Source organism: Salmo trutta, chromosome 6 (assembly GCF_901001165.1).
Source record: "Salmo trutta chromosome 6, fSalTru1.1, whole genome shotgun sequence".
In the NCBI taxonomy this organism is placed as follows: domain Eukaryota; kingdom Metazoa; phylum Chordata; class Actinopteri; order Salmoniformes; family Salmonidae; genus Salmo; species Salmo trutta.
The window spans coordinates 19,715,451-19,741,491 of NC_042962.1; the positions used below are offsets into that span (position 1 = coordinate 19,715,451).

Here is a 26,041-nt window from a genome sequence, read left to right on the forward strand (position 1 = left end):
TCTTCATCTCATGAGTCTCATCTTGTTTAGTTTTTTATCATTCGCTTATGTAGATTTCAAAGAATTTGTTTTTAAAATTTGGTGGTTCCATCGATTAAACAACAGCAAACAAAGTGCTGTGTGTTCCAGAAAGTGTAAACTTCTGAAAGCAAACATCCTGCAGTCATTTGAGCAGGCCTTGTGACTAGATAAGAAAGAACATTGCACTGCTGGACCATAATAGAACCACTGTCCTGTTTATTTCAGTTCCATTTAGATGTCATTGCTGCTGCTGCTTCTACTGCTACTGCTGCTGCTGCTGAAGAGAAGCTTAACACAGCATGTCACGCTTTATCTTTGAGGTGTGCTAGATTTAGGAGAACTTAAGAGGGCTTTTGTTTTATGCATCTATACTGCATAGACAAACTTGGAAATTATATAAAGCTTTCTGAAGACATAACTCATGGATTCGCAGCGAACTCGAGTATGTGTAACAACAAACTTGAAATTAGTTTTTCAGATGTTTTGTGTGCTGCCGTGACTATCGCCGTAATGTCAAAATGGCAGTGTCATTAAGTCTTCCAGCTTTGCAGCTGATGATCAGACCAAAGCCAAGACAAACCCATAGATGAAGCCACAGCGGGTAACTCAAGACAGCCCAATTAGTATCAACCTCTCCCCGGTCATCTGAAGACAGAGGTTGCCTCCTCTACAGGGGTGGACTGCCACAATGAGCTCACATTGAGATATTCCCCCACATGGCAGACGAGGCAGCCTTTATTTCCCCCACCCCCTGGTCAGCGATAGTTCAGGGGTCAATTGGCTCGGTGGATCAGCAGGGTTCACTGATGACTTCAACTCTCACCAGGAGTCATCTCTAAGTGTGTGGACCTGACCAGATGCCACCTATTGCTCACTCCTCTTCATGGCCACAAGGGGTTTCACTGTGGGAAGGGCATGGGGGCAGAGTCCAGGGCCAGGTGAGGTGAAGTCGCCCTACGGACAACTATCTGAAGAATGACAGCTCTACTGGGTCTTACCGTTTAAAGTGCAGTGAGGAGATCCACAGGTTCCACAAGCAAGATCATGTGGCATGAAAGCAGTTTTGGCAATAAGTCCTGTCATGAAGTAAATGGTGTCAATCTGAACTTGTAAAAAAGGAAGTGTGTTCCCACAGATTTAGGCAGTTTCAATAACTGGTGCCTTAGTACCATCTTCCTAATGAGAGGCAAATGTGGTGGGGTATTCCCGTCACGTAACACCCCACGGTGTTAGTCCGAGTCTGCCATGTCGGCAACAAAAAATAGTTTGTTATGTCTTGTTAATGAGATCGAGAGAGCGGCGCATCCGACGGAACGTTTGCCCCTGATTGATTAAATGAAACAATCAACACTGCGTGGGGGCGTGTTAACGTGTCGTAAGCGCTTGTGACAGGCATTGCCTTATCCTCCCCTTACAGATAGTGACAGTTCTACCATGTGCCCATAAAGATGGCATCTGATTGTCAATTGTAATTACACAAGTGCAGAGGCAATGATCAGGCAGGTGGGGGTAGTTTTCTTTGCACATTTTTAAGTTCAGTCATTGGTTCAGACTTTCAGGGCTTGAGGGCAAGTTGGGAAAGTTATTTTGCTGCAGGTTCCTCTCCTCTCTAAAGGTGCAGAGGATCGTGTGAGACTGAGGTGAGCAGGGGATACATTCCAAGGTTGGGTGTATTTCTCTCTTTGTCTGTAGTGTTTCTGTTGAGCTTCTATATTAGAAGCGTGGAGTCTTAATGCAGTTTCAGTATTATAAGCAAGCTTCAGGGAGGTAAACACTGAATGGGGGGCAAACACTAATCTTGTCACAAGTTCTATATATTTTTTAGTCTTTCTTTTCTCTGGGTTGCAAGTACAGCCATGCCATGGAACGCAGAAGGAGCCCAGGTGTGTGGCGAGGAGTTTACGAGACGCACTCACTCACTTCATCAGTCAGAGAGGGGCGGCTGATTCAGCCTAGGTGCTAAAGTACATGTGTGCATCCCGGGGCAATGGGATCACACTTAAACTCAGGCACGGATGGCAGACTGCTCCAGAATTAGCCTGCCTCGCACACCCTCTCTCCCCCAACCTGCCTCAGCTGCACACACACTTCCTGGCTGCCGCGTTCTGATTTCCTGTGTGTGTGTGTGTGTTTTCATGCGCTCGTTCAGGAGGTTGTGGATTTGGCTTGGGGGCAAGGGGTGAGAGGGACGTGGTGAGTTCGAGGGGGATGGGAGGAGTGCATACCGTGCAAGAAGCAAGGAAGATAGCAAACTTCCTTGTCTGGATAAGTTCAAATAATGGGCCTCTCAGTTCTCTTGTGTGGATTTGTCCTGCACTCTGTTCTAAAGCTGCGAATGTCTTGATCTTTTTTATATAGACCCCTGCTTTAAGGAGTCACTGGGGTAGAGGTGCAATAACATACACATTATTAGAGATATTTATATATTACCAATATGGAAGTGGTCCTCCATACATTTTGCCGGGGAATTGTCTCCTCCAGGACATTTTATCAGCTGCACTCTGGCCTTGTGGCATAGTCACTGGTGACAGAGAGGCCATTCTGTGCCCTCATATTCTATTCTGAAGAATGTGTCGCAAATTAGGTATACATTTTCTCTCCTACTCAATGCACCCTTGCCTCTCTACCCCACAGGTCTATGCCGCTTAACTTTAGAACGCCCTCCTGCCTTAATGGTTTTTGATAGGATGTCTTCGGGGGGAGGGGGCTCACTTCTCTGTGAGAAGTGATACCAAAAGTAATTGCGTCTGAAGCCCCCTTGACAAGGGCTGTACTTTTGAAATGGCACTGCCCAGGGAAGCGAGGGAAATAAGCGGAGAGAATGGCGATGGTAGTGAGCCTCAGATGCATTCCTGGGTGGAGAGAGGGCATGAGGGGGTCAATGCCATCAGCAATACCCTATAATGACCACCCTTGGAACAAAAACAACACCTTCATTACCATTTCTCCTCGGCTCATCTGCATATGCATCAACTGGCTGTGCATTTATAATTTCCGCCTTATTACAATGCAGGTTTTAATTCGGGGTGACTAATTTATTTAAACCTGGAGTGAAATTATCCCCCTCTTCCAGCACTGTTTCCCTCCTTATCTTGTCACATTTCCCTAATGCAAAAAAACACTTCTGATTCATATTTAGAAGAACAACTCAAGCAAGGTTTGATATGATTAACTGTAATTATGTGTTACCTAACTGACCTGCTTACCTTTGGTGCAGTAGTATAAATAAATATGCATGAAGGAGGGGTTTACAGGAATAGTGTGTTTATCTTCCATTTTATATCAAAGTTTGCATTTCCACTTATTCCCGAAAGACACTTGATACAATGACAGTACCTTGGCATATTTTAACTCTGGGTTGACTGTATCATTTAAGCCAAACCAATAGACAGTTCCCAATGTCCACCTCACTGAGCATGGCGATAATGCATAGCCTGGACACAAAGGGAGCCAGCCGTAATGGCGCTAATGGATTAACCTTGACAGGACATGATTATGAACCAGAAGTGCACCTTTTACTCATGCCTGGTTGTTTCCCCTGTCTGTGTATATGTATGAGAGAGTGTGTGTGTGTGTGTGTGTGTATATATATGAGAGAGTGTGTGTGGGCTTCACCGCTCACTGGTTTGATTCTGGACTGGGGGCATGAAGCTGCAGTCTGGCATAGGGGACGCCCGCTCGCTCACCCTACCGCACCACTCACTGCTCACTTCTCTCTCTCTCTCTCTCTCTCTCTCTCTCTCTCTCTCTCTCTCTCTCTCTCTCTCTCCCTCCCCCTTCTCACACACACACACGACCTTCCACAGCAGGACTGGCCCAGGACCAAGAGGGGGGGTGATGGGGGGGGTCATGGAGAGAGTGGCAGCTGGGGTCTCAGTCTTACCCCTCAGTGAGCCTGCTCTGAGTATTAGTTAAAGTACAGCTATGTAAGTCACTGATATGAAGGGTTAGTTAAAGTACAGCTATGTAAGTCACTGATATGAAGGGTTAGTTAAAGTACAGCGATTCAAGTCACTAATATGAAAGGTTAGACCATATTTTGGGCATCCTCTCTTATACAAATGTGTCAATGTGATATTTTGTGGATTATTGGAAAACGGTGATGTTTAGTTGGTCCAGAAATATACTGTAGTTCCTAGGCTGCCCCTAAAGGCCAGTTCCTGGGTGTACTAGTTAGTGTTAGTGGTTAGTGTGAGGGGCCGTTGCATTGCATGGAATCATTCTGCTGAACATGCTTAGACCAGAAACAGGCATAATCTGGGTCCGTACAGCCGCCCCTCAGTGTGTTAGCTAGCGTGTAGTCAACATGCAAAATGCGCTGTGTGTCAAACAGCCATGGATAAAGGAAAGACAAATGATTGCTCAAAGGTTGCAACTGACAAATTTGCCAAATTACACTGAGTGAGTCTATTTAAGTGAGAGCATGTGCTGTGAAATTGATTATGCTCCTCTGTGGAATAGCCCACAGTATGGTGCATTCCTCACTTAGGACTGTCTTGAACTCTTAGCATGGAAGGGTACTGTCCCTGAGTCTCAATCAGAGATTAGTTCATGTTGTCACCCCCGGCAACAACCCCAGGGGGCAAACAGAACAGGACCAGGGGACACCAAGAGGTACGATGTCCTGCAGATGTGTCTGTCTTGGAAAAATGACAGGGCATGTTACAGCCATCCACCATCCTGGCTCAAATGGCCTGCAGTCAACCACTCATTGCCCAGCCCAGACTCTGCTGAAGGAGTCACTGCTAGGGATGTTGGGGGGTAGGTTACTGAGAGAGCTCCTCAGTCAAGCTATATTTAACTGCACATGATACACAGCTGATCGCTGGCTCCTTTGAAAAACATACATGGTCGAGGCCTGCGTGAAATTGACATTTGCAACCCGGGGACGGCGCGCATGAGACAGGACAAAGCCAGAGTTTTGTTCCTCGTCCGAGGAGGGAGGGGGGGGGGGTCGAGCGTCAACAAAGCCCATGTCTTATCTCGTGTTTCCCCCACACTTACGTTAATGCTCGTTACACACTGGCTTTTCACCACACCGACTCATCGACACTAACCGCTTTGAACTGTGCGCCAGAGGCCCCAGAAGCCCAAAGGGCAGCAGCAGACTGGTGCGCTATCAAAGATGCTGTTGATGGGCTGGATGGAGGATGGCGGAGGTTATACAGGCGTACAACGCTATGGAAATGATGATATCATAATGGGCCCAATGTGCTCCTCCAGCCCCCCCATCCACCGCCGCTCACCACCCTCCCCAGTCGTCCCTGCAGGCACGAAGACTTTGCCTTCGTAACGGCCCTTGCGGACTTCCCTTGTGACTTTCACAGCTGTCATGCTGTGCTCTGCGACCATTCTTTCAAGCTTAAGATCCGTGGTGGGTGCTTTTTCTGTGAGCATGTGATGGCCCGGCTATACACACACAAGTGAATGATTCCTGGGCCTCCTGTGTTAATGGGGTGTGTTATTTGCCATAATGTCATTTCACAGGGGGTTACGGCACTGCAAAGGCAATTATATGGATCTTTAGCAAGGCAGGTGTACTAGGCGCCTAGTCTTGAATGGATTTGGTATCATGTGGAGAAGACTATAGACGGGTTGGTTGTTTTGCACAGGGGTATTCAACCAGGGCTCCGCAGCCCTATACTGCAGGGGGTCCGCAAAAATATATGAAAAATAAAATAAAAATGTGGATTTTCTTTTAAATATCGCTAGCCTTGATAGAATAAACAGATGTTGGATTACATAACCTACAGTAGAAAAGAGGAGAATATATCATTTCTAATGGTGTCAACTTTATTTCTCAACTCTTAATATTAAGCAAAGGCTTTGAAAAAGCAACAACGAATAGGCTATCAGTACGGCAAATGCTAATGGCTGATGGTAAGTTTTCTTGGCTTGGCCAACACATGGCTAACCAGTTAAACAACTGCACTTAGCGAAAATGTGTTTGGAATTACCTTTCTAGCTAATAGGTTATGTTAGAGTTTACACTTCCTCTTCCAATTATAATGTGGGCATGTCAAAATAATAAAAAAAACGATCTACCAAATCTATTCATTTTAAAATGTTGATTACGTTTCCATTATCATTCACCTGATTTTTCGCTAATGTATGATGGGGGTCCCTGGGTCACCGGTTTGCCTGGGTGGGGGGGCCATGGGCAAGAAAAAGTTGAAAACCCTTGGTTTTTGAACAAAACCGAAACGTGCGCAACTATGCAGCAAAACAGACAGGGTTGGCTCGGATGGTTGACAACATGTAAACCCTATTTTGTCTCAACTAGCACTTGTTGTCTCTCAAATACATTGTTTAAGTTGTAGCTAGCAAATTGTTGCCGTATTAGCATTGACATGAATTCAGTCAAAACACCTCAAAACAAGACATGGTATCAAAAACAAGATAAATCTAGCTGAAACGAGCCACCTACGATTCCCCACATGGCAGTTTCTTGTCATTGTTGCTAGCTATCTGAATCATAACAAAGCACGGCTTCCGGCCCCATCAATGCACATGAATAATTTTCGTGATGTTGTCAGAAAAGCCACCATCAATTTCATGATGCACAGTTGATGCTGTATACTATGTATTGTTATACTTGACAGTATAGTTAATGTGGGTAATTCCATAGCCTCATGCCGAGTGACTCATCAAAACACCCTGGGACTATGTGGGAACCCAAATGCATTCTTCCCAGTTGAAAAGTGTGGATTTGCCATCAGTTTGTTGTTGTGCTTTTTTTGGTGACACAGTGTGATAGGCCCTCGAACCCTCCGTTACCCTAGTAATATCTCCCTTTCACTCCCTTTCATAAAAATTGTCAGCTGAGGATGGCTGAAGTTTAGTCAAAGACAGTTGGAGATCACCTCCAGGGACACACAGAGAGGGATGAGGGAGAGATGTTAGCGAAGCGCCTCGTGCCTCGTAGCCCCCCGATCTGCTCAGTGACACCTCTCCCCCAGCCAGCAGGATGAATGACTGGAGCTGCTACTCCCATGCCTCCCTTGGGAGAAACCTGGCCTGCGTCCATCCTCACACACATACACACCCGCATTCAAATTGATATCCACACACACATTTGTTTGCACCACATGCATAAGGATACACTCCCACCGGGGCACAAACACAAACACATACACATACTTACTCAAACACACACGCGTCAAAGGAGGCCTGAGCGCTATCACTGCTCTTTGTCTCCCACTGTCATTGCTGAAGGGCTACTGCATGTAAGCTACAAGACAACATCTTGTAGAAGCGTAGATCTGGACAACCACAGAGCTTCTCCTGACCTGAGGGCTCCCGTCCTTCCTTCCTACCACACAGACCTCCGAATCTGAGGGAGAGAGAGGGAAGAGGGCAGGCAAGAAAGTGAAAGAGAGCAACAACTCTCGGTGATGTGGGACGCACGGACGACAGCCTTTCCCTCAAGGAGGCCGCCGTCATCTGCCTTGGCGGACACCAGCGCTAAACTCCTGTCAGGTCCCATCCCTGTCCCCCGCCTCTCTCTCTGGCAGGACGCGCCTCTCCGAAGGGGGTCACGTCACACACAGGGATGGCAGTCACTTGTCCCCCTCTCAGGGGTGTACTGTACTGCCCTGTCCAAAGACGACCCGCTGCGGCCATTAGGGTGGCAATGTGCCCGCTAGGATTTGGACGCAGTAGTGGAGAGCTCGCTTTCAAGCGCCGAAACTTCCACTGATAGATTTAAAGCTGGTAGAGACATTTTGCTGCCAGGTTTTGTCTTGTGCTTCCATCTATTTAAATTTTGGGTAATGTGTACCACACATTATTTATGGTCTTCTTTATTTAATGTAAAGTACATGAGTACTGTAATTTAACATTACTATTATTGTAATATTTTTTCTCATACAGTTGAATTCTGAAATGTTTCACTAAATATTCTGTACTTTAACTTGTTTGCTTCTGTAAAACTATCATCTCACTTCTATTTTCCCCACATTCAAATGTGCCTACTGTGTATAGCACAAGCAAATTAATATTAATCTAATGTAACTCATTTCAAGACCTACATTTGATTAAAATAAATTATCAAATGATCAATCCTTTGTCTCAACAAAAAATCTGTTTAGATGTAAAAAATAATCCAAAAATAAACATTTTGACAAGATCTTTTTAAATGTCTGTTTTTCTGCCACTCTCTTAGAATGAGGACATGGGGGAAAGGCTTGTTGGAAATGTATTTTTCCACAAACACAGTGCATCTCTCCCAGGTGACTGCTTAACACATGCAGTAATTGTAAACTTGCCCCTGGCACTGTATATGTGAGTCTGTGTGTGTATGTGCGTGTGAATGATCGCCCTGTGCGTGAGGGTGTGTGTGTGCGTGCACAGTTGCATGCATATGTACTGTATGTGTGTGTGTTTTGGCATTTAAGTCTGCTTGTGTTTTTGTGTGTGTAAATATAAAGTGTGTGTGTATGTGTGTGTGTGTTATGTGTCTATGCATGCATTGGGTTACGGTATGTTCCTCCACAGGTCCACACAGGAGGCCTGACTTCTGTTTTTCCCTACACACTTCTGTTTTTGTTTATTGTTTTTTTCTGTCTTCTCAGGACAGGAAGCAAAAATGAATTAATAACATTTTATAGGGGCCAAATCTTTTCAGCATTTCCAGTCCTGTGAGCTAATTTGACAGCTCATGGGGTGATGCGGATTCCACTTCAGAGAGACAGGTACCCTAGGGCTAGCCAGCTGGATTGTGGATGCTTACAGATTTGGCTCTCGCTTCCTGCTGGGTGTCATCTGTCTCCTTGGTCTCGCGGTGGATAATTTTTTGTCCTCCTGACATCATGTGCCTGAGCAGTTTGTGCCTGGCAGGGCTTGTCTGTCCAGGTTGGCCATCAAACCCAGCCAGCATGCATCTAATCTGACGAGGCACCACTCCAAACACAGCCGCCCCCGAGCGCCCCCTCTGTCCCACGTCGAAAATCACGGCCCCACAAAAAACTTCTCAACCGTCAAGACCGGCCCCCGCTCCTCCGCCAACATGGTAAAGGGGTAGAAGGAGAAGTGTTTGGGGGGGGGGGGGGTATTCCGCCAGGGGACTTATTTCGCTCACGCAAAGAAAATGTCCCTACTTTCTCTCCCGTGGCTGTCACTTTGATTGCCGTCGTGGTGTGGGAGGGTCTGCCTCAACAGGTTTGGGCCTCTCCCTGCCTGTTGCCGGCAGTTGACTTGGACACCACGGCACTCGGATGAGGCAATCCTTTGGTTGGATTATAGTTGCGGTGGACGGCCCCGTGGGAGAAGTGACAGCGCAGCGGCCCGCTAATCCTGGGGACAGCCCCAAACCGGGGCCCGCTGAGAACACTAATCGTAAACGACACAATCGTTCCACTCCAAGGAGGGGCAGTTTACAAATCGCAAGACGCGGCTGACAAGGTTGCATGGCGGAAAAAAAAGAATTTCCCAAAAAGCACATGATGACTACATATGTTGATTTTCAGGCTGTGAGCTACGTGGCTGCCGCTGCTTCATGTTGCTTGTTGCTGCCTTCCTCCGCTCGGCCCCTTGCTTTCTTGGCCCCGGGAGAACATGACAGCAGGGCAGCGTCATACTCCGCCATGCCTCCTGAGGTGCCACTATTACCGGGGCTCCAGTTATTTCCCGGGGCCTCTCTCGTTCTCTGACATGGTGGAGGTGGGCAGCTCAGGAGTAGCCTCCAGGATGCAGCGAGTGGCACCAGGACCACTGACCTGAGCAGTGTGAGCTGGCTGACTGGCTGAGAGAGAGAGGGGAAGAGGGGGGCAGGTGGGTGTGTGGCAGGAGGGGCCCCTGCCCAGGGGCCCAGGCAGTGAGTAATCCCACCCATCCGACCCCCTCCACCGGCACCTGTTCAGAGCCACAGTCACTGGCACTTAGCGTGCTGTGAACGCCAAGCACCATGGTCCCTCTGGCCTTCTCCAAGGGCCCAGAGATCATGACCAGAGCCAGAGAGAGGAGGAGGAGAGAGAGTGAGGGACAGAGAGCAATGTAATGCAAAATAATTATACCCATTGGGTAATGTGAGCAGCACCGTCGTTAGGGGCTGTGTGGAGAAGAAGAAAAAAAGGAGCTGTGTTTTCTAAGCCGTCACCACGCTAACAGGCCTGATGGGTATGTTTTGTAAACCACTCATCCAGACCTCCCACAGAACACTCACCGTTTGTCTAAGGACTCAATGCTCCAGGACCTCAGCCACGTTACTGCAGTCTGAGCAAGGGAAGAGCACGGCTGTGGTTTATGAAAACAAAATTATGGGAGCCAAATTAACATTCTATGGAGGGAAATTACAATTGTAGCTAATTGAATAAATTGCACATTACAAAATGTATTGCTAAATATTTATCCACATTTAAAATTGTAGGATTGTCTCATAAAACCTGTTTCACGTTGTGAAAATATTTAGCATTTTTCACAACATATTAATGAAGGTTTAACGTTTTATTTATTTTAGAAATATTGCAGGAAACATTGTGTTACAACATTTTTATTTGACTATCTTTATTATTTGACTTTCTTGAACAACTATTTGAATCACCCCACTTTGTGTTATTTACCCTTGAAAAGTCTTGCTGTTTCAGAACAGAAGTGTGCAGCAAAGAGACCACCACTGTCACTGAATTCACGTAATAGTAGACCTGTGAGAGAGATGTGATATGGCTCATACAAGGGACAATCACTTACAAACCTTACTGGAACACAAACCTGGCAAATAGTGGACAAAGACAGTGTCATTTCTTGAATTTGATGTATAGCATTTACTTTTACTTTCTACTTTTACTCAAGTATGACAATTTAGTACTTTTTCCACCACTCAGTGGAGATACAGTAAAATCACGTAATGAGGTACATTCAGTTTCACAATCGTGCACTTTTTTGTGGCTTTGGTTCAGTTCACAAATTTCTTTAGTTGTGATTCAAGTGTGTTAATTCACTGTCAACTACAGAACAGAAAACATTTATCCTTTTACATAAAGTCAATCAAAACAGAATGTACAGTTATTGGTGGAAGTACTTTTGAAATAAAAAAATATGTATAATTCAACAACTGTAAATTATGTTTGCTTTATTTCTTCTCTAATGAGCAAATTGGCAGTGACTATTCATTTTTGATTGAATATCATGGCTCTTAAACATGTAATTACATTTTCATCATAACTATAATTATGTTATACTCTTAAATTCTGTTACTGTACTACATTGTATCTACATTACAGCATATTACGCATATGTTACTGTACCACATTGTATCTACATTACAATACATTACAGCATATTATGCATACTTAAAATGAAACAAGTTAATTAAATAGAGGAATAAGTATTTTTAGAGTATAACAAAACATTTGATTCATCATTTGTGAAATGCTGTGCAGTTAATCAAAATATTATTTGGCTGCACATGTACATTATAAACACAACAAGGGAATAGGTTATGTCATTGTCATACTGTGTAAGTGCTGTTTCGTCCAACTTTCATGTTGTATCTGACCTTGTTTGTATGCAATCGCTTTTAAAGCACCCCTACTTATTTTCACAAACGTCAAAGATTTCTAATGCACTCTTTGTCGATGGACCCTGGAGCACTCTGCGATGGCAGTTGATCAGTTGGCACAAGAACAGCTCATGACTGCAATCTCTTTAATAGACGGCGATCAAAATCAATGACGCAGATAACAACTATTTATCTAAATCATGTGGTCAGGATGAGAATTAGCTCATGTCTGAAGACTTTCTTTTAAGTGGAAGTGACATTTCTGAGTAATAGCAGGCACTTATTTTAAAACAAATGTTTGAGGTCTGAACATGCAAAACTAGCCCCAAACAACCCCCTTTATTAACGCATTTTAATATGTTTATGTTCTTAATGTGCTCTTGCCAGGAGTACTTGTCTCTAAACAGGCCTACACTGAGAGGAGGTAATATATTTGCATTTCAATTGTTAAACGTCATGAACTTTCTATCTGAAAATAATTGACTAAACAGGGTCTCATTAACCAGACTTGTTATTATAAGAGTGGGCATTGTTTCCATCTAGTGGCAAATTAAGGCAGCAGACTTTTTGTAAAAAACTGAAGTGTTACTCTACTACCCAGAAGAAATAGCCTACAAAGTGATCTCAAACTTCTGTTTATATTATATCGGCATGACTTTTGAAGAACAAGCCCACTACATAATCTAGGCTAATTGTACATGTGTACATATTCATTATCTTTGGTCAGTCTTGGGAGGATACAGTGGCCCATCATATTATAGTACTTAGTTTACTGGTTGACTGGACGATGCACAAAACCAAGGGGTTGGGAGGTGTAGTGGATAATCTGTCTTTTAAAGTCCACAATTTATATTCACATATATACTATTTCCTGCTATGACCGACACTGCACACACAGCATAATGTTGAAATTCTAAATCCATGTGACAGCCACACACAATAAGGTATTACTTGATGAAATCCCTCAAAATGATGGCCAATCCCTATAATTACTACTGTCATCAGCTAGAATGGGGTGGCGTTATGTGTGTATTTTACGGATTATCTCTCTTTGCTAACATACACTTCAATTCATTGAACTGTATGCAGAGAATTCCTTTATAAAGCCACACCATAGCGCAAGACTGACATCTGCAGTCCTGACTCATATGCAAGACCTCTATCCTCCATCATTATCATTGCCCTGGAATAAATTACAATTCATCAATGACAAAAAAGCAATTTAAACGCCTCATCTCACACACACACACACACACACACACAGAGGGAGGAGAGAGCGATCATAAACCATTGGTGATGGAAATTTGCTGCCAAATATGTAGGCTACACCTACTGTTTATACATGCATTATAGTGATGACTGATGATGATTCTGTACTGTACCTACTGTACAGGTACCTCAGAATTTACCTCATGTAAGTGTGGCCCCCGTTTTGGGAGGTTTGGTTTGAGCCAAGACCTCGTACCCGGAAGTAGTTCGAGAATTTGTATCAGCTGACTTTAAATCAGCTGACAACAGTTACAGTTTTTGCTAGAATATATTTAAGCTACGTTTAACTGCCGCTGGAGCTAAATATTTGCAAATTCACTTATGATAAATTGCATGTAAATATCTACCTCGTCGAAAATAGGTTGAAAGCTAGTTTAGCAAGCTCATTCAATCCTAATCAACTGCTAAACAAAGCATTTCACGTGTTGTCGAGGTTTAAAGTAACTATTTGATTTTCGTGTATTAACGCGTAACTATGGACAAGATAGCCAAAGGTGAGTTCATTATCGTGTTACAGTTATTATTCATTGCAGAAAACTCGCTAGCTAGCCTGCACAACTCGGGAGAGTCATGTGTTGTAGTATTAACGCATACAATTTGCAGCCTCTAGCCTGGTCCCAGATCTGTTTAAGCAGCATCACCTGGGGTGTAATCCATTACTCAGAACAGTTGCAAAACGTTCTATTTGCAACGAAAACTAGCGTTTCTATTGGATAAATGCAGGTAAGTCCCGCCCTGTTTGCTGAACCTGGCCAATAGAAACGCTAGTTGTCTGAAGTATAACTTTTCCTTATCTAGATTTCCTTTACCCCCAGTCAATTCAGGCCTAAATTGACATCAGGTTAATATGAATTTAGATAATTTTACTGTAAATTATTCATATGTGAAAATATTTCATTATTTTCTCTGGGGACACTTCATGAATTCCTTGGGATGAAATTGAATTAACCCCAGTGTTGACTGCAAGCCCTAGAATTAAGTTTCAATATATATGACATTAGCAATTGCTCAACATGACAAGATTTAATGGTTTGTGTCTCCCATTAGATGTTGGTGATATTCAGTCCAGGCTAATAGACCATAGGCCTGTCGTACAAGGGGAGATCCGCTACTTTGTGAGAGAATTTGAGGTAAATATTCAGCTTGGAAAGATGCACCGTAACATAATGGGGCATACAATGTGATTTGATTAATTGTAATGTGATTTGATTAATTGTAATGTGATTTGATTAATTGTAATGTGATATTTGTTAACATATACTTCTTTGTGATTTTGAAGGAGAAACGTGGATTCAGAGAGAGCCGTTTGCTGGACAACCTGAACAAAATGGTAGTGGAGACCAACGAGCAGATGTTGCCCAAGTGTTCAGAACACATGCATCAACACCTCTTTGAGGCTCTCACCCGACGTAAGCCTCTCTTCCTTACCTAGACGGCGTGTATTTCAATTGCTAGCAACTGCAGTTGTCATATGGCGTGATTTGAGTTGTTGTATTGTTTTATTTAATTTTATTAGGATCACCATTAGCTAACGCAATGACGACAGCTAGTCTTACTGGGGTCCGACACATAACGAAAAATACGTATTACATTCATGTGTCACAGAATTTCAACTGCATTGTATTATTTCAGTGTGTCTTACTGTTAAGGCCAGAAAGTCATTGAATGTAACATTTGTACATTGTGTTTTCCTACAGTGGAGGCTGCGAATCACATGTCACAGAGGATCCAGCAGAGGGCGCTAGAAGCACAGCAGGTAATGATGCATGCTCTCCTCGAATGAATTACCAATGTTATTTAACCATTGACAGTCATTTACATTCAGGCAATGATTGTGACAACAAACCGGAGTCGTGGTCATTTGGCACTAAACAGGAGAATTTGAGTACCACTAAATCTCTCCAACAAGTGTGTTTTCATTTTGCTTCATTGTTTTGTTTAGTTTGAAAATGTTTGGTGTCGAGCCTAACCCAGATCCTTGTGTGTTGTGCACCTCAGAGCACCCAGCTGCAGGTGACCATAGACAGACGGAAGGAAGACTGGGATGAGTTTCTGAAGGAGCAGCAGCGACTGAAGGAGGAGGTGGACGAGGAGCACGCCAAGGCTGTCGGACGCCTCAGCGTCATGTACAGCGAGATGAAGAAGGATCTGGCCAAGTTCTCCCGCTTCTGATCCGCTGTGTGTACGTCCACGTGTGTCTGTACCACAGGAGGTTGGTGGCACCTTAATTGGGGCGGACGGGCTCGTAGTAATGGCTGGAGCGGTATAGGTGGAATGGTATCAAATACATGTTTGATGCCATTCCATTAGCTCCGTTCCAGCCATTATTATGAGCTGTCCTCCCCTCAGCAGCCTCCTGTGGTCTGTATGCTTGTGTGAAATGAAGGTATTGCCTTTCGTTGATGCGGTACATTGTCATTGGCACTAACAGAGGATTTCAGAGCACTAGTGCTGCACAAAAGTCCACATTTTCCAGATCACCAATAACAAAGTGTGATTAACAACGTGGCATTTTCACAGCCCATCAAAATCAACATTTTCTGTCCTAAGCACATGGAATATGTAAACTTATGGAAAATGCCATTTTTAAACTAGCAATAACATGATTTTTCCTTGGCTGTGAAGCTTTTAACATCTTGAGATGTTTTATGGAATCATACTTTGAGGTGTGGATAGATGTTTGCCTTTAGCTGAATAAGAAAATAAACTGGGATTTGGCACTGAGGTGAGATATTTAAAGCTACGTGCGAGTGAAAATGTTTCATGTCAGAAGCGCTACTCAAAGCTGGGTCAACATCTCAAACTTTACTCACTAAGCAGTTTCCCCAACTCGGCATCCCTCACCAACTCTTCAGAATAGAGTACAGTCAACCTCTGACATCAAGTACAACAATCAACCTCTCAAAAGACATGAATCAAAAATGGCTTCACTGAAGCCAGCTCAATTTGTCGGATTGCTGACATTATTTAGTGGTGTTTCCCCAGGCCTGTTATGTACCCTTGTTAAATAGAGAGGTAGCGACTTCTAGCGCTTTGTGAAGTTTTATTTGTCTTATGTACAGAATACACATTGTACACATCGTCCAATGAATGCTTACTTGCAGGTTCCTACTTGACAATGCAAGTGTTGTGTTTAGAGAAAGTATTTTCACTGGACAATGGCAGGCTGTTTAGACTGATGGATGGACGGACACCCTGACACATTCCTGACCTGCTGGGAACAGGATATATCTCTGTTGGAAAGTGACAGAATAAGTATTTAAAATGGCTCTGATCAACACAGAATGGACCCCTTACTCAAGACTCCATTGCTGTGTGGGGGGACGCTGACCTCATCAATCAGTATAAGTCAAATAAAGCGTTGCTAAACTCGGCGTGGCTCAAGTGTGGATTCTTTCTCTCGACACGAATGTATACTACGTAGTTCAGCAATGTCTTTTGACACATCTGTTAGACTGGCTCAAACAGCTAGGTATTCCATTTCAGGGAAGGCACAGTCTTTTCCACTTCGCTCGCGCTGACCTGCAATTGCGCTGCTGCTGTCCGGTTGCACTGGGTCGCCCTCTGTGAGTGACTGTCGTTAGGGCGGGCGCCCTGGCTGTTGTGTCATCAGAGATCAGCGAGAGCACGCCCGTGCCAGCAGATGTTGTGCAGCCAAGGGAGAACACTCACTCCCCTCCCCAGCCCTGACTGGGCCCAGTTGGCCAAAGCCAGACAGCCCATCACCACTTAATGAGGAGTGACAATCCGGAAACGCAGCCCACCTCCACCAACAAGGCATCTTTCATCTGGCCCTGTTTATTTTTTCGGTTTAGATCGAGAGCGGGAGAATAAAAACTGTCCGGGTATATTCCGAAAGGTCAACAATGTCAGTGTTAGCTATTCAAGAGAATGTACTCTAAGCCCTTCGCCCCTATTAAGTCCTCTGGTGTTGTGAGAAGCTGGTGCACCCTTAACTTTAGTTTGGAGGATGTCTCACTGTACCAAGCAGACGTCCACTCAGGTCAATGACCTTTGAGACAGGGATCGAGGTGATGGTGGACATTGAACTCAATGGAAAGCCCCCTGGCCTGTGGCGGTTCGTACAGGATGTGCCCCTGGAGCGTGCGCTTCCCGTCTCAGCCTTCCCAGATAGACTCGCCGTTCCGGGAAGATGAGTGCGGAGCAAGTCGGGCACCGGCTGACACCAGCGTTATCGCCCCTCCGGCCCACCGCCGCGTGCCTCAGGAACCAAGGCTTGTTTTTCGTCTCCTCTGTCTATCGGAGCCATTGTGTTCTTCCTGTTATGGAAAAAGCGCGGCGATCCCAGTCGAGGAGCTGGCTGCAGTTCCCTGCCAACATAAATCGTCAGGGAAAAAGCACCCGGAGACCGGCAGTCCTGACGGGGGGACTATGGAGAAACAGATTAGGAAATGAATGATCTTAGCCTGCCTTGGTTTCTCCAAAACAAAAGAGGGGCCACATCCATTGAAATGGCATGGATGGTGTGTGTTTCAGGATGAGTCTGGAGTGGAATGGAAAGATATTCCCTCACCTCTGAAATCACAGTCTGTGCTTTCTTATTGAATATACCTAATATAACCCATGTGTATGAGGATAGTCTCTCGGCTCACTGCTTTTATCACCTCCACTCCTCTCTGAAGTGGAGATCAAAGAGGTGAGTGCTATAGCTGTTTCAGTCTGCAGCCCGCTCTACTTGTCCCCGACTCGCAGTGTTCTCACACATTCAGGACCAATAAACCCTCACTGGACTGCTGCTTCTGAAAGCCTGACAGGGGCTTTTGGCAGTACCCCATGTGCACTTTTCAACTTAGTCAATGAAGGCTGAAAAGGGAAACAATTTTAAGTCAGCGATGGAACAATGTGAAGTGGAGGGCATTCATTTACAGAAGCATTCATTACAACAGCCCCTGAGATTTAGCCTCCATACACCCACTCCCCTACATTGTATCACATAATAGGCCTTTCACTCAATTACTGTGGGGTCCAAATGAAAATGGCAATGAACAATTGGGTGTGCTTCCCAGTTAATAACCTAGTATTACAACACCACAGGAAGCCGGTGGATGGGTCCTGTGTGGACGCTGAAGTAGGTGGTAATATGAATTCTTTGGCAGTGGCAAATGTTCACCCTGAGAATTGCTAAGTGGGGAAAATAAGCTTATAAGAACTGCAGTATAATGAATTATGACATTTAAAAAAAATCAGAGGGGAAGCATGGTTATCCTCATACACTGCCAGTTTCTAAAATGAGAACGAGGTGGCATATAAAAGCAATTAGAAAGGGATTCAAATGGAATTCCTTCAACAAAAAAGTTCACTATAAGTTTTTTGCCATGTACTGTACCACCAAGGTCAAATCATTTCTGAGGCATGTGGGTGTTTTTGGTCTGTTTGGGCACAGCCTCGCGCTACTAGTCCCTGCCAAGTCCAAGAAACCCAGATAAGGGCCAGCAACAACAAACACCTTCCTCAGTCAATCATGGCCAGAACAATGGTCAGAAAGGACGCAGAGAATGGCTTGTCAACACAGGCTGGCCTCAACAGGGAACCTGCCGCTTGTTGTCGTCTAGAAGTTGTGGAATGTCTGGATCCTTTGCCAACTACATACCTCTACAGTTTATTTTTTATTTTATATACCAGGTACTATTTACAAATAATGACTATTTGAAAGGTTTCTGTCACTCCCAACGTCTAACCAATGTTGGTTCCACATATTTTTGTCTGGCAGGCTATCAGGTCATCTCCCATGGCCGGAAATGTTCCTGGTATTCCTCTTTTACACCCTACTCCGTGTCATTTGGAATGACGACAGGAAGGGGGGAAGAACTGTTATGATTCCTCTATCTCCCTGTAAGTTAATTGATAAGAGGTTATCTGTGTGCTTTCAGGGGACAGTGGAGACCTATGGTTGTTATCAGTCGGTGTTCTTAGACTTCTGCTCATTGTTGGCCAACAGGTAAGGTTTGAATGAGCACAGTAACAGTGACGTGTACAAGCTACAGTCACAACAGAGAGGAATGTGAAGTGTTAATTATGAGATATTTGAGAATGCCTCTCAATCAAAGCTTTGCCAAACATTGTTAGACCACGATAACCCTGTCAATGAACACAAGTGTGGCCTGAAAAGGAACAACCTTTTTTAACAAGGGGCAAAAAAGACCACAGTATCTAACTCCTGCTTTAATCCCTCCAGAGCAGGTAGTAGCTGAGGGAACAATTCAGTACGCCAATACATTCAATTAGGGAGTGTAGGGATAAGCTGAATCTCTTTACCTTACTTTACCTAAACTCAGTGCCAGCTTGTGGTACGCTGAATTTACATCCTCCCTTGAAAATGTTTCCCATTTTGACGTTGTGAAATAAAGGAAATGATTTAATGAAATCTATCGGTAAACGATCATGGGAAAACCATTCCTCAACCCTTTTTTCAGTTATTTATTGCTCGTCGTTGGCATATTGATGATTTCATGAAATAATTGAGCGAACAGAGATGTAATAGCTGGACACGATATAAAGGATGATTCAGGAGCCACGGTCCAGTCAGCCTTTTCCAAGATGAGTGAAGTAGCAGGGACGGCAGGAAAACTCCATGATAACCTACCCTCTCTCGGTTCCTCTCTGTGGTCAAATTCGATCCCACGAATCATCTGTGGATGACAGAGTGCTGTATTGCTCTCAACTCCTCAACATGAACCTCTTCAAATGGAGGAGGGATCTCTTTTTCCCAGGCACACACCATACATTATACTGGGAATGGTTCCCAGTCAAACTTTTCTTTTTAATCCTTGAAATCTCTTTAATGTATGCATTTTCCTTTTGACATCAGGCCTTTTCATTTTGGTTATGAATTATAAGATAATAACTGGTCAAGCTCAGGCCCATGAATAGATTTTTTTCTACCCTTATATTGGAACCAGTCCCTCCAGGTGAGCCATCATTGAGTAGCCCTTTCCTTTAAACAGAAGGCTCTGGCATGAGATCTCTAAAGCACATCTAATATCCAACCTGAAACAAGCCCTGAAACCCAATAAATCAATCAATTGCATTTTATAAGATGGTGTGTTACCCATTCAGGAAATAGAGGATTCCTGCTGCTGCTTAGCCACCGTGTATCATGTTGAGTATGCGACTGACAGCACAATGAGTGTGTGTGTGTGTGTGCGCTGTGTGTGTGTTTACAATGAAAGTGTATGCGTGCAATTGTGCATGCATGTCTGTGTGTGGCATAGCTCCAGACAACAGAACCCTGTGTCTGAGTCAGTCTCCCATCCTCGCTGCTCTGGCCAGGGCCAGTGTCTTGGCAGAGGAATGTAAGGGAGTGGGCTTTTCCAATAAAGGCAACTCTCTTTCAGGGCCCTGTGACGGCCTGCGCTTTAGTTTTCATCCTCTCCCTCTCTGAACCAAAGTGGGCCGCTTCATCTCAGGCCGATCCTCAGCCCCTAATGACTTTACCTTGAGGTACAGAGGCCTGGAGCTAAAAGCAGCATGACTCATGTCCTGCCTGGCTATGTTAACTGCGCGACGCGCTGCTATCATGTCATTCGGCCCTGCAGTCATTGGACTCAACAGAGCGCTCTGGCCTCTGTCTCTGACCAACCGGCATCATAATGTCAGAACGTTGTTGTTGTTGTGGAGTCACTTCGGAATAGTTGCTTCTTGACATGAACACAATTTAAGCAGGGGAAGAAGAACTTTCACTGATACATTGCTTGTTCAATTCAGCTTTTTGTATTTGTCATCCATTCTAACTATGTGTTAGCCTGCACTTTGTATGATGTAGCATTTTGTAAACACACAAAAAAGCATTACATCAATATATGTCATTTTAACCTGTCAAATATCGGACCCTGGCAGCACTTGCCTTGTTTTCCAGGTTCGATTTTGTCTATAAATCTAAACTTACACTCAATACGATATACCCTGTTGTATTGTTGAGGGCTTACAAGCCTGTCAGCAGCAGTTGTGTGGGGCTGCAGCCGGCAGCATGGCTGAGTCCTTTAGCAGGAGCACAGAGAGGGAGGTGGAGAGACGGCTGACCCTGGACCACATCAAAGGAGCCAGTGAGTAGTAGCCCTGAGCAGAGCCTCCCTCCCAGCACCTGTTCCTGCCCTGCCGGCCAAGTCAAACACATTATCCCACCAGCCTCGACGCTTAATGGCTTCTGTGGGGACCGCGCGAGTGGAGGGCCATCCAGGGCTGCCTGAACGCATGGTACCCAGGTACAGGACATACACAGTACACACATTCTTATAACACACACACACAGAGACAAACACACATACAGTACACAACACACTTACACTCTCACGTACACTAACATGCATGGTCACACGCATACACGCACCTGGTCTCAGCCTAAAAGGAAAGCCCTCGCTTTCCTATTCTGTTGCGCAGTGCTCTGGGGAGGAGAGTGTGGTTATGCTTGGACTGGGATCAATATTGAGCAGAGAACAAATCATCCTAAGAAAAACGGTAAACATCTGTTTTGAGACTTGGCCACCTCTCGTTGGCAATGTCAGGCTTACTTCAACAAGGCTGGGCCCTTTTTTCCATGAGCAAGTGACAACATCTGCAATTTCTTTTTAAAAGGAAAATAAAAACAAACCTTGACGCAATGTAAGGCTTGCTTAAATGTCTTGCAGTATGTCTAAACAGAATCAGGGGGGGGGGGGCGATTTAGTCGTTTCTCTGGCTGGCAGGTGAACGTCAGTGTTCATCATGACATTTACAGCACTCTGCCTATGATATATTGACTGTTGGAAGATGCCCTGAGACAGGACCATTTAGGTACAAGACCTTGTATCAGCTGCATGATTTGTACTCTGACAATGATATTTTGATAACCAGACCACACGCATTCAAATAAAAGTTGCTTCTTTTAAATAAAGTTGAGAACCTCCATGCCTCATGTATCTTATTATTATTATGGCCTCTGTCTAAGAGCGGACCTTATGACACAGGTGGACACTTACCCTGTTACCATGAGGTACTGGTTCAAGCCCTGTCCTGACTTTTTACTGAATGGCCACAATAACATTGAATGTTTATCTCACCAAACAGCATATGCCCCATCTGGCTGGGTTGCCATGATGGCCGGCTCCCTGCTGCGGCACCTATGGGCAGCGGTGTGGTGATAGACTTTGCAGCTTGGCCCCTCTGCTCGCTCAATCTCAGCATCCAGCCACAGGGGAGCCTGAGATCTGGCAACCACCAGAGTTCCTGCAGGTCTGTACTGGCCCCGACGCTCCTGATGGCTTTTCCAGCAGGAAGACGGGGCTTAATGTTTTTTGGGGGGGTGTGGGGGGGACTATTGGCCGGTCAGCGTCTGTGAGAGGCAGCCCCGGCTGAGGGTCCTGTCACCAGGGCTCAGAATGCGCCTCATATGACTTGTTGAACAAGGAGCCGCGTCCATATTTCTTACAGATGTGGTGAGACATGGCAAGGCAGCAAGTGAAGGCTCATGGAATCAGCCAGGAGAGCTTGTTCTGTTCTGTTGCTTCCCCTCAGCAGTTAACAGGTGACCAAACCCTGTTACCACGGTTATAGCTGCAGAATGTTCCCACTGGGCACACACCGTTTGAATCAATGTTGTTTCCATGTCATTTCAATGAACTTACGTTGAACCAATGCAGAATAGACGTTGAATTGACTTCTGTGCCCAGTGGGTTGTGATTACGCCAGGTCATCAAGTTGTAGTTTTCACTACAACAACTACAATTGATCATATAAGATGTAAAAACAACAGTGGCTGTCCTGAGTTGTCTGCATGTAGATTCTTCTATATTGTGATCCCCTGACTGCAGGTCCCTCAACTGTCCTGTACACAACCTGCAGAATGCCATGTCTACCGGTGGAGTCACTGACCCGTTAACCCGACCCAACTACGAGGTTGGAAAAACTGATAATTTCAACAGATACCTCAGGAGACCTAAATTTGGATTACCCATTGAGCAGAGGTAGAACATAAAAACACTGTGATACAATGGCCATCGCCATGGAGACCGACCTCAGCCGTGTGTGTCCATCCATCCCAGATTTCCAGATGAAAGGCTCGGCTGCATGGGATTTTTCCGTAACCGTTCTGTTGGTGTGGGAGGCCTTTTCCCATGGAAGGTGGCTGGTGTAGCGGCTAGCCTGTGAATGACATCCGTTCCTCTCGATTGATCGCTTCCTGTATCCCCAAACGCCATGTGAAATAGGCGGATATGATCGCTTCTTCATATTCCCAGAAAACATATGTAGGCTTACTATTGTATAACTTCCTCAGTGATTTGCTTTATGTTCAAGTAATCCTCAAGAAGCTGTGCTGCGGGTTGAAATATATAAAACGACTGTGCCGCTTAAGTATTGTACCGTACTAACCAATTTGTTCAATGTAGTCCTGGTGTGGATTGAAAATCGGAATTATTGCAATATAATCAGGAAACAACTGTAACTGTTGTAGATGATCCTGACCTTATTTCAGTGTTGTGTAAGGCTTAGCCCAGGAAAAAAAATGATATGCTAGTATTTTTTTCTTCTTACGTTTCCAAAACCCAGTTACTGATTTTGATTTAATATGGCCTGCTGTTCTCGTTGTGCATGTTGAATCTGAAACATTCTAAATATAGACTGGAACTTGAGAGTGAAACTCTAAAATGTAATCCACAGCTGTGAAGTAAGATATCTACTGGGTTATATAATGGGATCTTAAGCACTTACAAATTCATAACAATTCGAATTCGTAACATATCATACGAATTGCAAAATTGCAGGATGTACTGTAACGTATCATATGAAATGGATGACGTTGTGCACAATTTTCGTAGGCCCGTTTTGGCTCGTGAGCGCTACTTTCAAAACTACTGGCTGAAATTATACCAAAATGCTGCTGCATCACTTTAACCTGGTTGTTTTGATCAAGATATAAATTCTAAGGTATGGTTTAGCAATTGTGGATGGTGGGAACATATCACAAAATAGCTAAAAGAGATGCAGAATATTGTACTTTCTTTCAACTACACTTAACAAAAATATAAAAAGTCAATGGGTCTGAATACTTTCCGAATGCACCGTATACTGAACAAAAATAGAACCCAACATGGGACCAACATTTTACATGTTTCATGAGCTGAAATAAAAGATCCTAGAAATGTTCCATACGTTGTGAACAGAGTACCCCATGGTGACGGTGGGGTTAAGGTATGGACAGGCATAGGCTACGAACAACGAACACAATTGCATTTTATTGATGGCAATTTGAATGCACAGAGATACCGTGACGAGATCGTGAGGCCCATTGTTGTGCGATTCATCTGCCGCCATCACCTCATGTTTCAGCGAGATAATGCACGGCCCCGTGTCGCAAGGATCTGTACACAATTCCTGACAGCTGAAAATGTCCCAGTACTTCAATGGCCTGCATACTCACCAGACATGTCACCCAGTGAGCATGTTTGGGATGCTCTGTACAACAGCGTGTTCCGTTCCCGCCAATATCCAGCAACTTTGTACAGCCGTTGAAAAGGAGTGGAACAACATTCCACCAGCCACAATCAACAGCCTGATCAACAGCCTGATCAAATCTGGTCACACCAGATACTGAATGGTTTTCTGATCCACGCCCCTACATTTATTTTAAGGTATCTATCTGTATTCCCAGTCATGAAATCCATAGACTAGGGCCTAATGAATTTACTTGAATTGACTGATTTCCTTATATGAACCGTAACTCAGTAAAATCTTTGAAATTGTTGCATTCATATTTTCGTTCGGTATAGCTGAGTAGGCCTTTTTTTGTTTGACTTATATTCTTCAACCTTGGTAGACAGAAATCTGACTGTGCCATTAATTTGGTCCTCACTCTCCTCCTCTCTTTCAGTCTCTCACTCTCTCGCTCTACCACCTGCCGACTTCTGCACTCTCGAGCACTAACTTCAGGCAATTAAGAAAATAAACAGCACGTCCTAGGGTCCCTGTGGACCATTCATCTACTTTTGCTATTACAGCACATATAGTTGGCCTGGCAAGCTGCTGATTGTCAACAATGGGTAACCAGTAGACACTGGAACTATGTGGCCTCCGTTGTGAGAGGCATGCGTAAATGTGTCAGCTACAATTTAGTCACATTTACCCTCCGTATGGCATGTTGAGATGAAGCTGTTGGGATTAATTGTGAAATGTGGATACTGGTGACCATGGTAACAACAGAACACCCATGGTAGATTTGGCTCTAGATGTTATTTATCATGTGTGGAAGTCAAAGAAAATATCTCATATTATTTTGCGCCTCCTGTTAGCTGTAAAGGCAGAGGTTTCAATGAGCAGGGAGGGATTGGAGTTTGATAGGATGGCGAGAGCTCTGAGCAAGTGTGTATATCCAGACCTCTTCTGATAAAAAAAATATCTAATAAGCACTTCTGTGTGTACATTTCAAAGAATACTGAAACCTGACAAATAATGATATGTAAGCACATTGGGCAAGATTAGAGGTAGACTTGGTGGGGATGGTGTGTGTGTGTGTGTGTGTGTGTGTGTGTGAGGGGGGGGGGGGTGTCACTCAGCCCTGTCATTTTGTTAGATCTTGCTCTCTGTTTGCACATCAACAAAGTTGTTCACCACCAAGCATTTTATGAAGCTGTTCTCTCTGAACGGGAGGGATGCTTGGGTTTAAGGGCAGAGGTTGAAGTTCAACTCTAGGCAACCTTGAGGCCAACGTAGCATCATGCATCTCTGTGGGGAGAGTCTTACATTGCTGCCCCATAAATGGACCCAGTCCATGTGGAATATTGAAATTTTAAGGGTCGCCCTAAGAATGGCAGGTCACAGTCAATCCCTTGACACAGGTCACCTCCAACCAGTGACCCCCAGTTTAACCAAACCCAGAACACTTTCTAAACATGTCCTCCAGTAACATGTCTGAAAGCAGACCCTGGCACAGGTATAAATATTTTTTCACACTGTAGACCAGTGGTTCCTAAACATTTTTGGAGCTGTGATCCATCTAAAGCTTAAGGACTTTTCTTGTGACCTTCCTCCATGAAAACAAGACCAATGTTTCTGACCAGGAACGAGTCGGAATCTGCTACCAAAAAGTCACTAGCAATGGTGAACCGCCAATGGATATACAGCACACCAGCGTCTTAATAGAGACAAATATAAAACATGACAAAATACAGTATCTGTAACCTGGTTACAATAGCCAACTCTTCTCATTGTCATGCCATACGACATGGCTAAAGCACAAACAGCACTGAACATCTAGGCTAGAGT

The 26,041-nt window shown here is 44.5% G+C and overlaps 1 protein-coding gene across 1 annotated transcript; it reads left to right on the forward strand.

The window, feature by feature from the left end:
- Positions 1-13,016: 13,016 nt before the first annotated feature.
- bloc1s5 (biogenesis of lysosomal organelles complex-1, subunit 5, muted) lies at positions 13,017-16,160 on the forward strand. The gene is made up of 5 exons (XM_029755628.1): positions 13,017-13,281; positions 13,835-13,917; positions 14,067-14,196; positions 14,485-14,543; positions 14,786-16,160. Exons 1-5 carry the CDS (start codon positions 13,263-13,265, stop codon positions 14,957-14,959), a joined length of 465 nt encoding a protein of 154 aa, XP_029611488.1. The 5' UTR covers positions 13,017-13,262; the 3' UTR covers positions 14,960-16,160.
- The last annotated feature ends 9,881 nt before the right edge of the window (positions 16,161-26,041 follow it).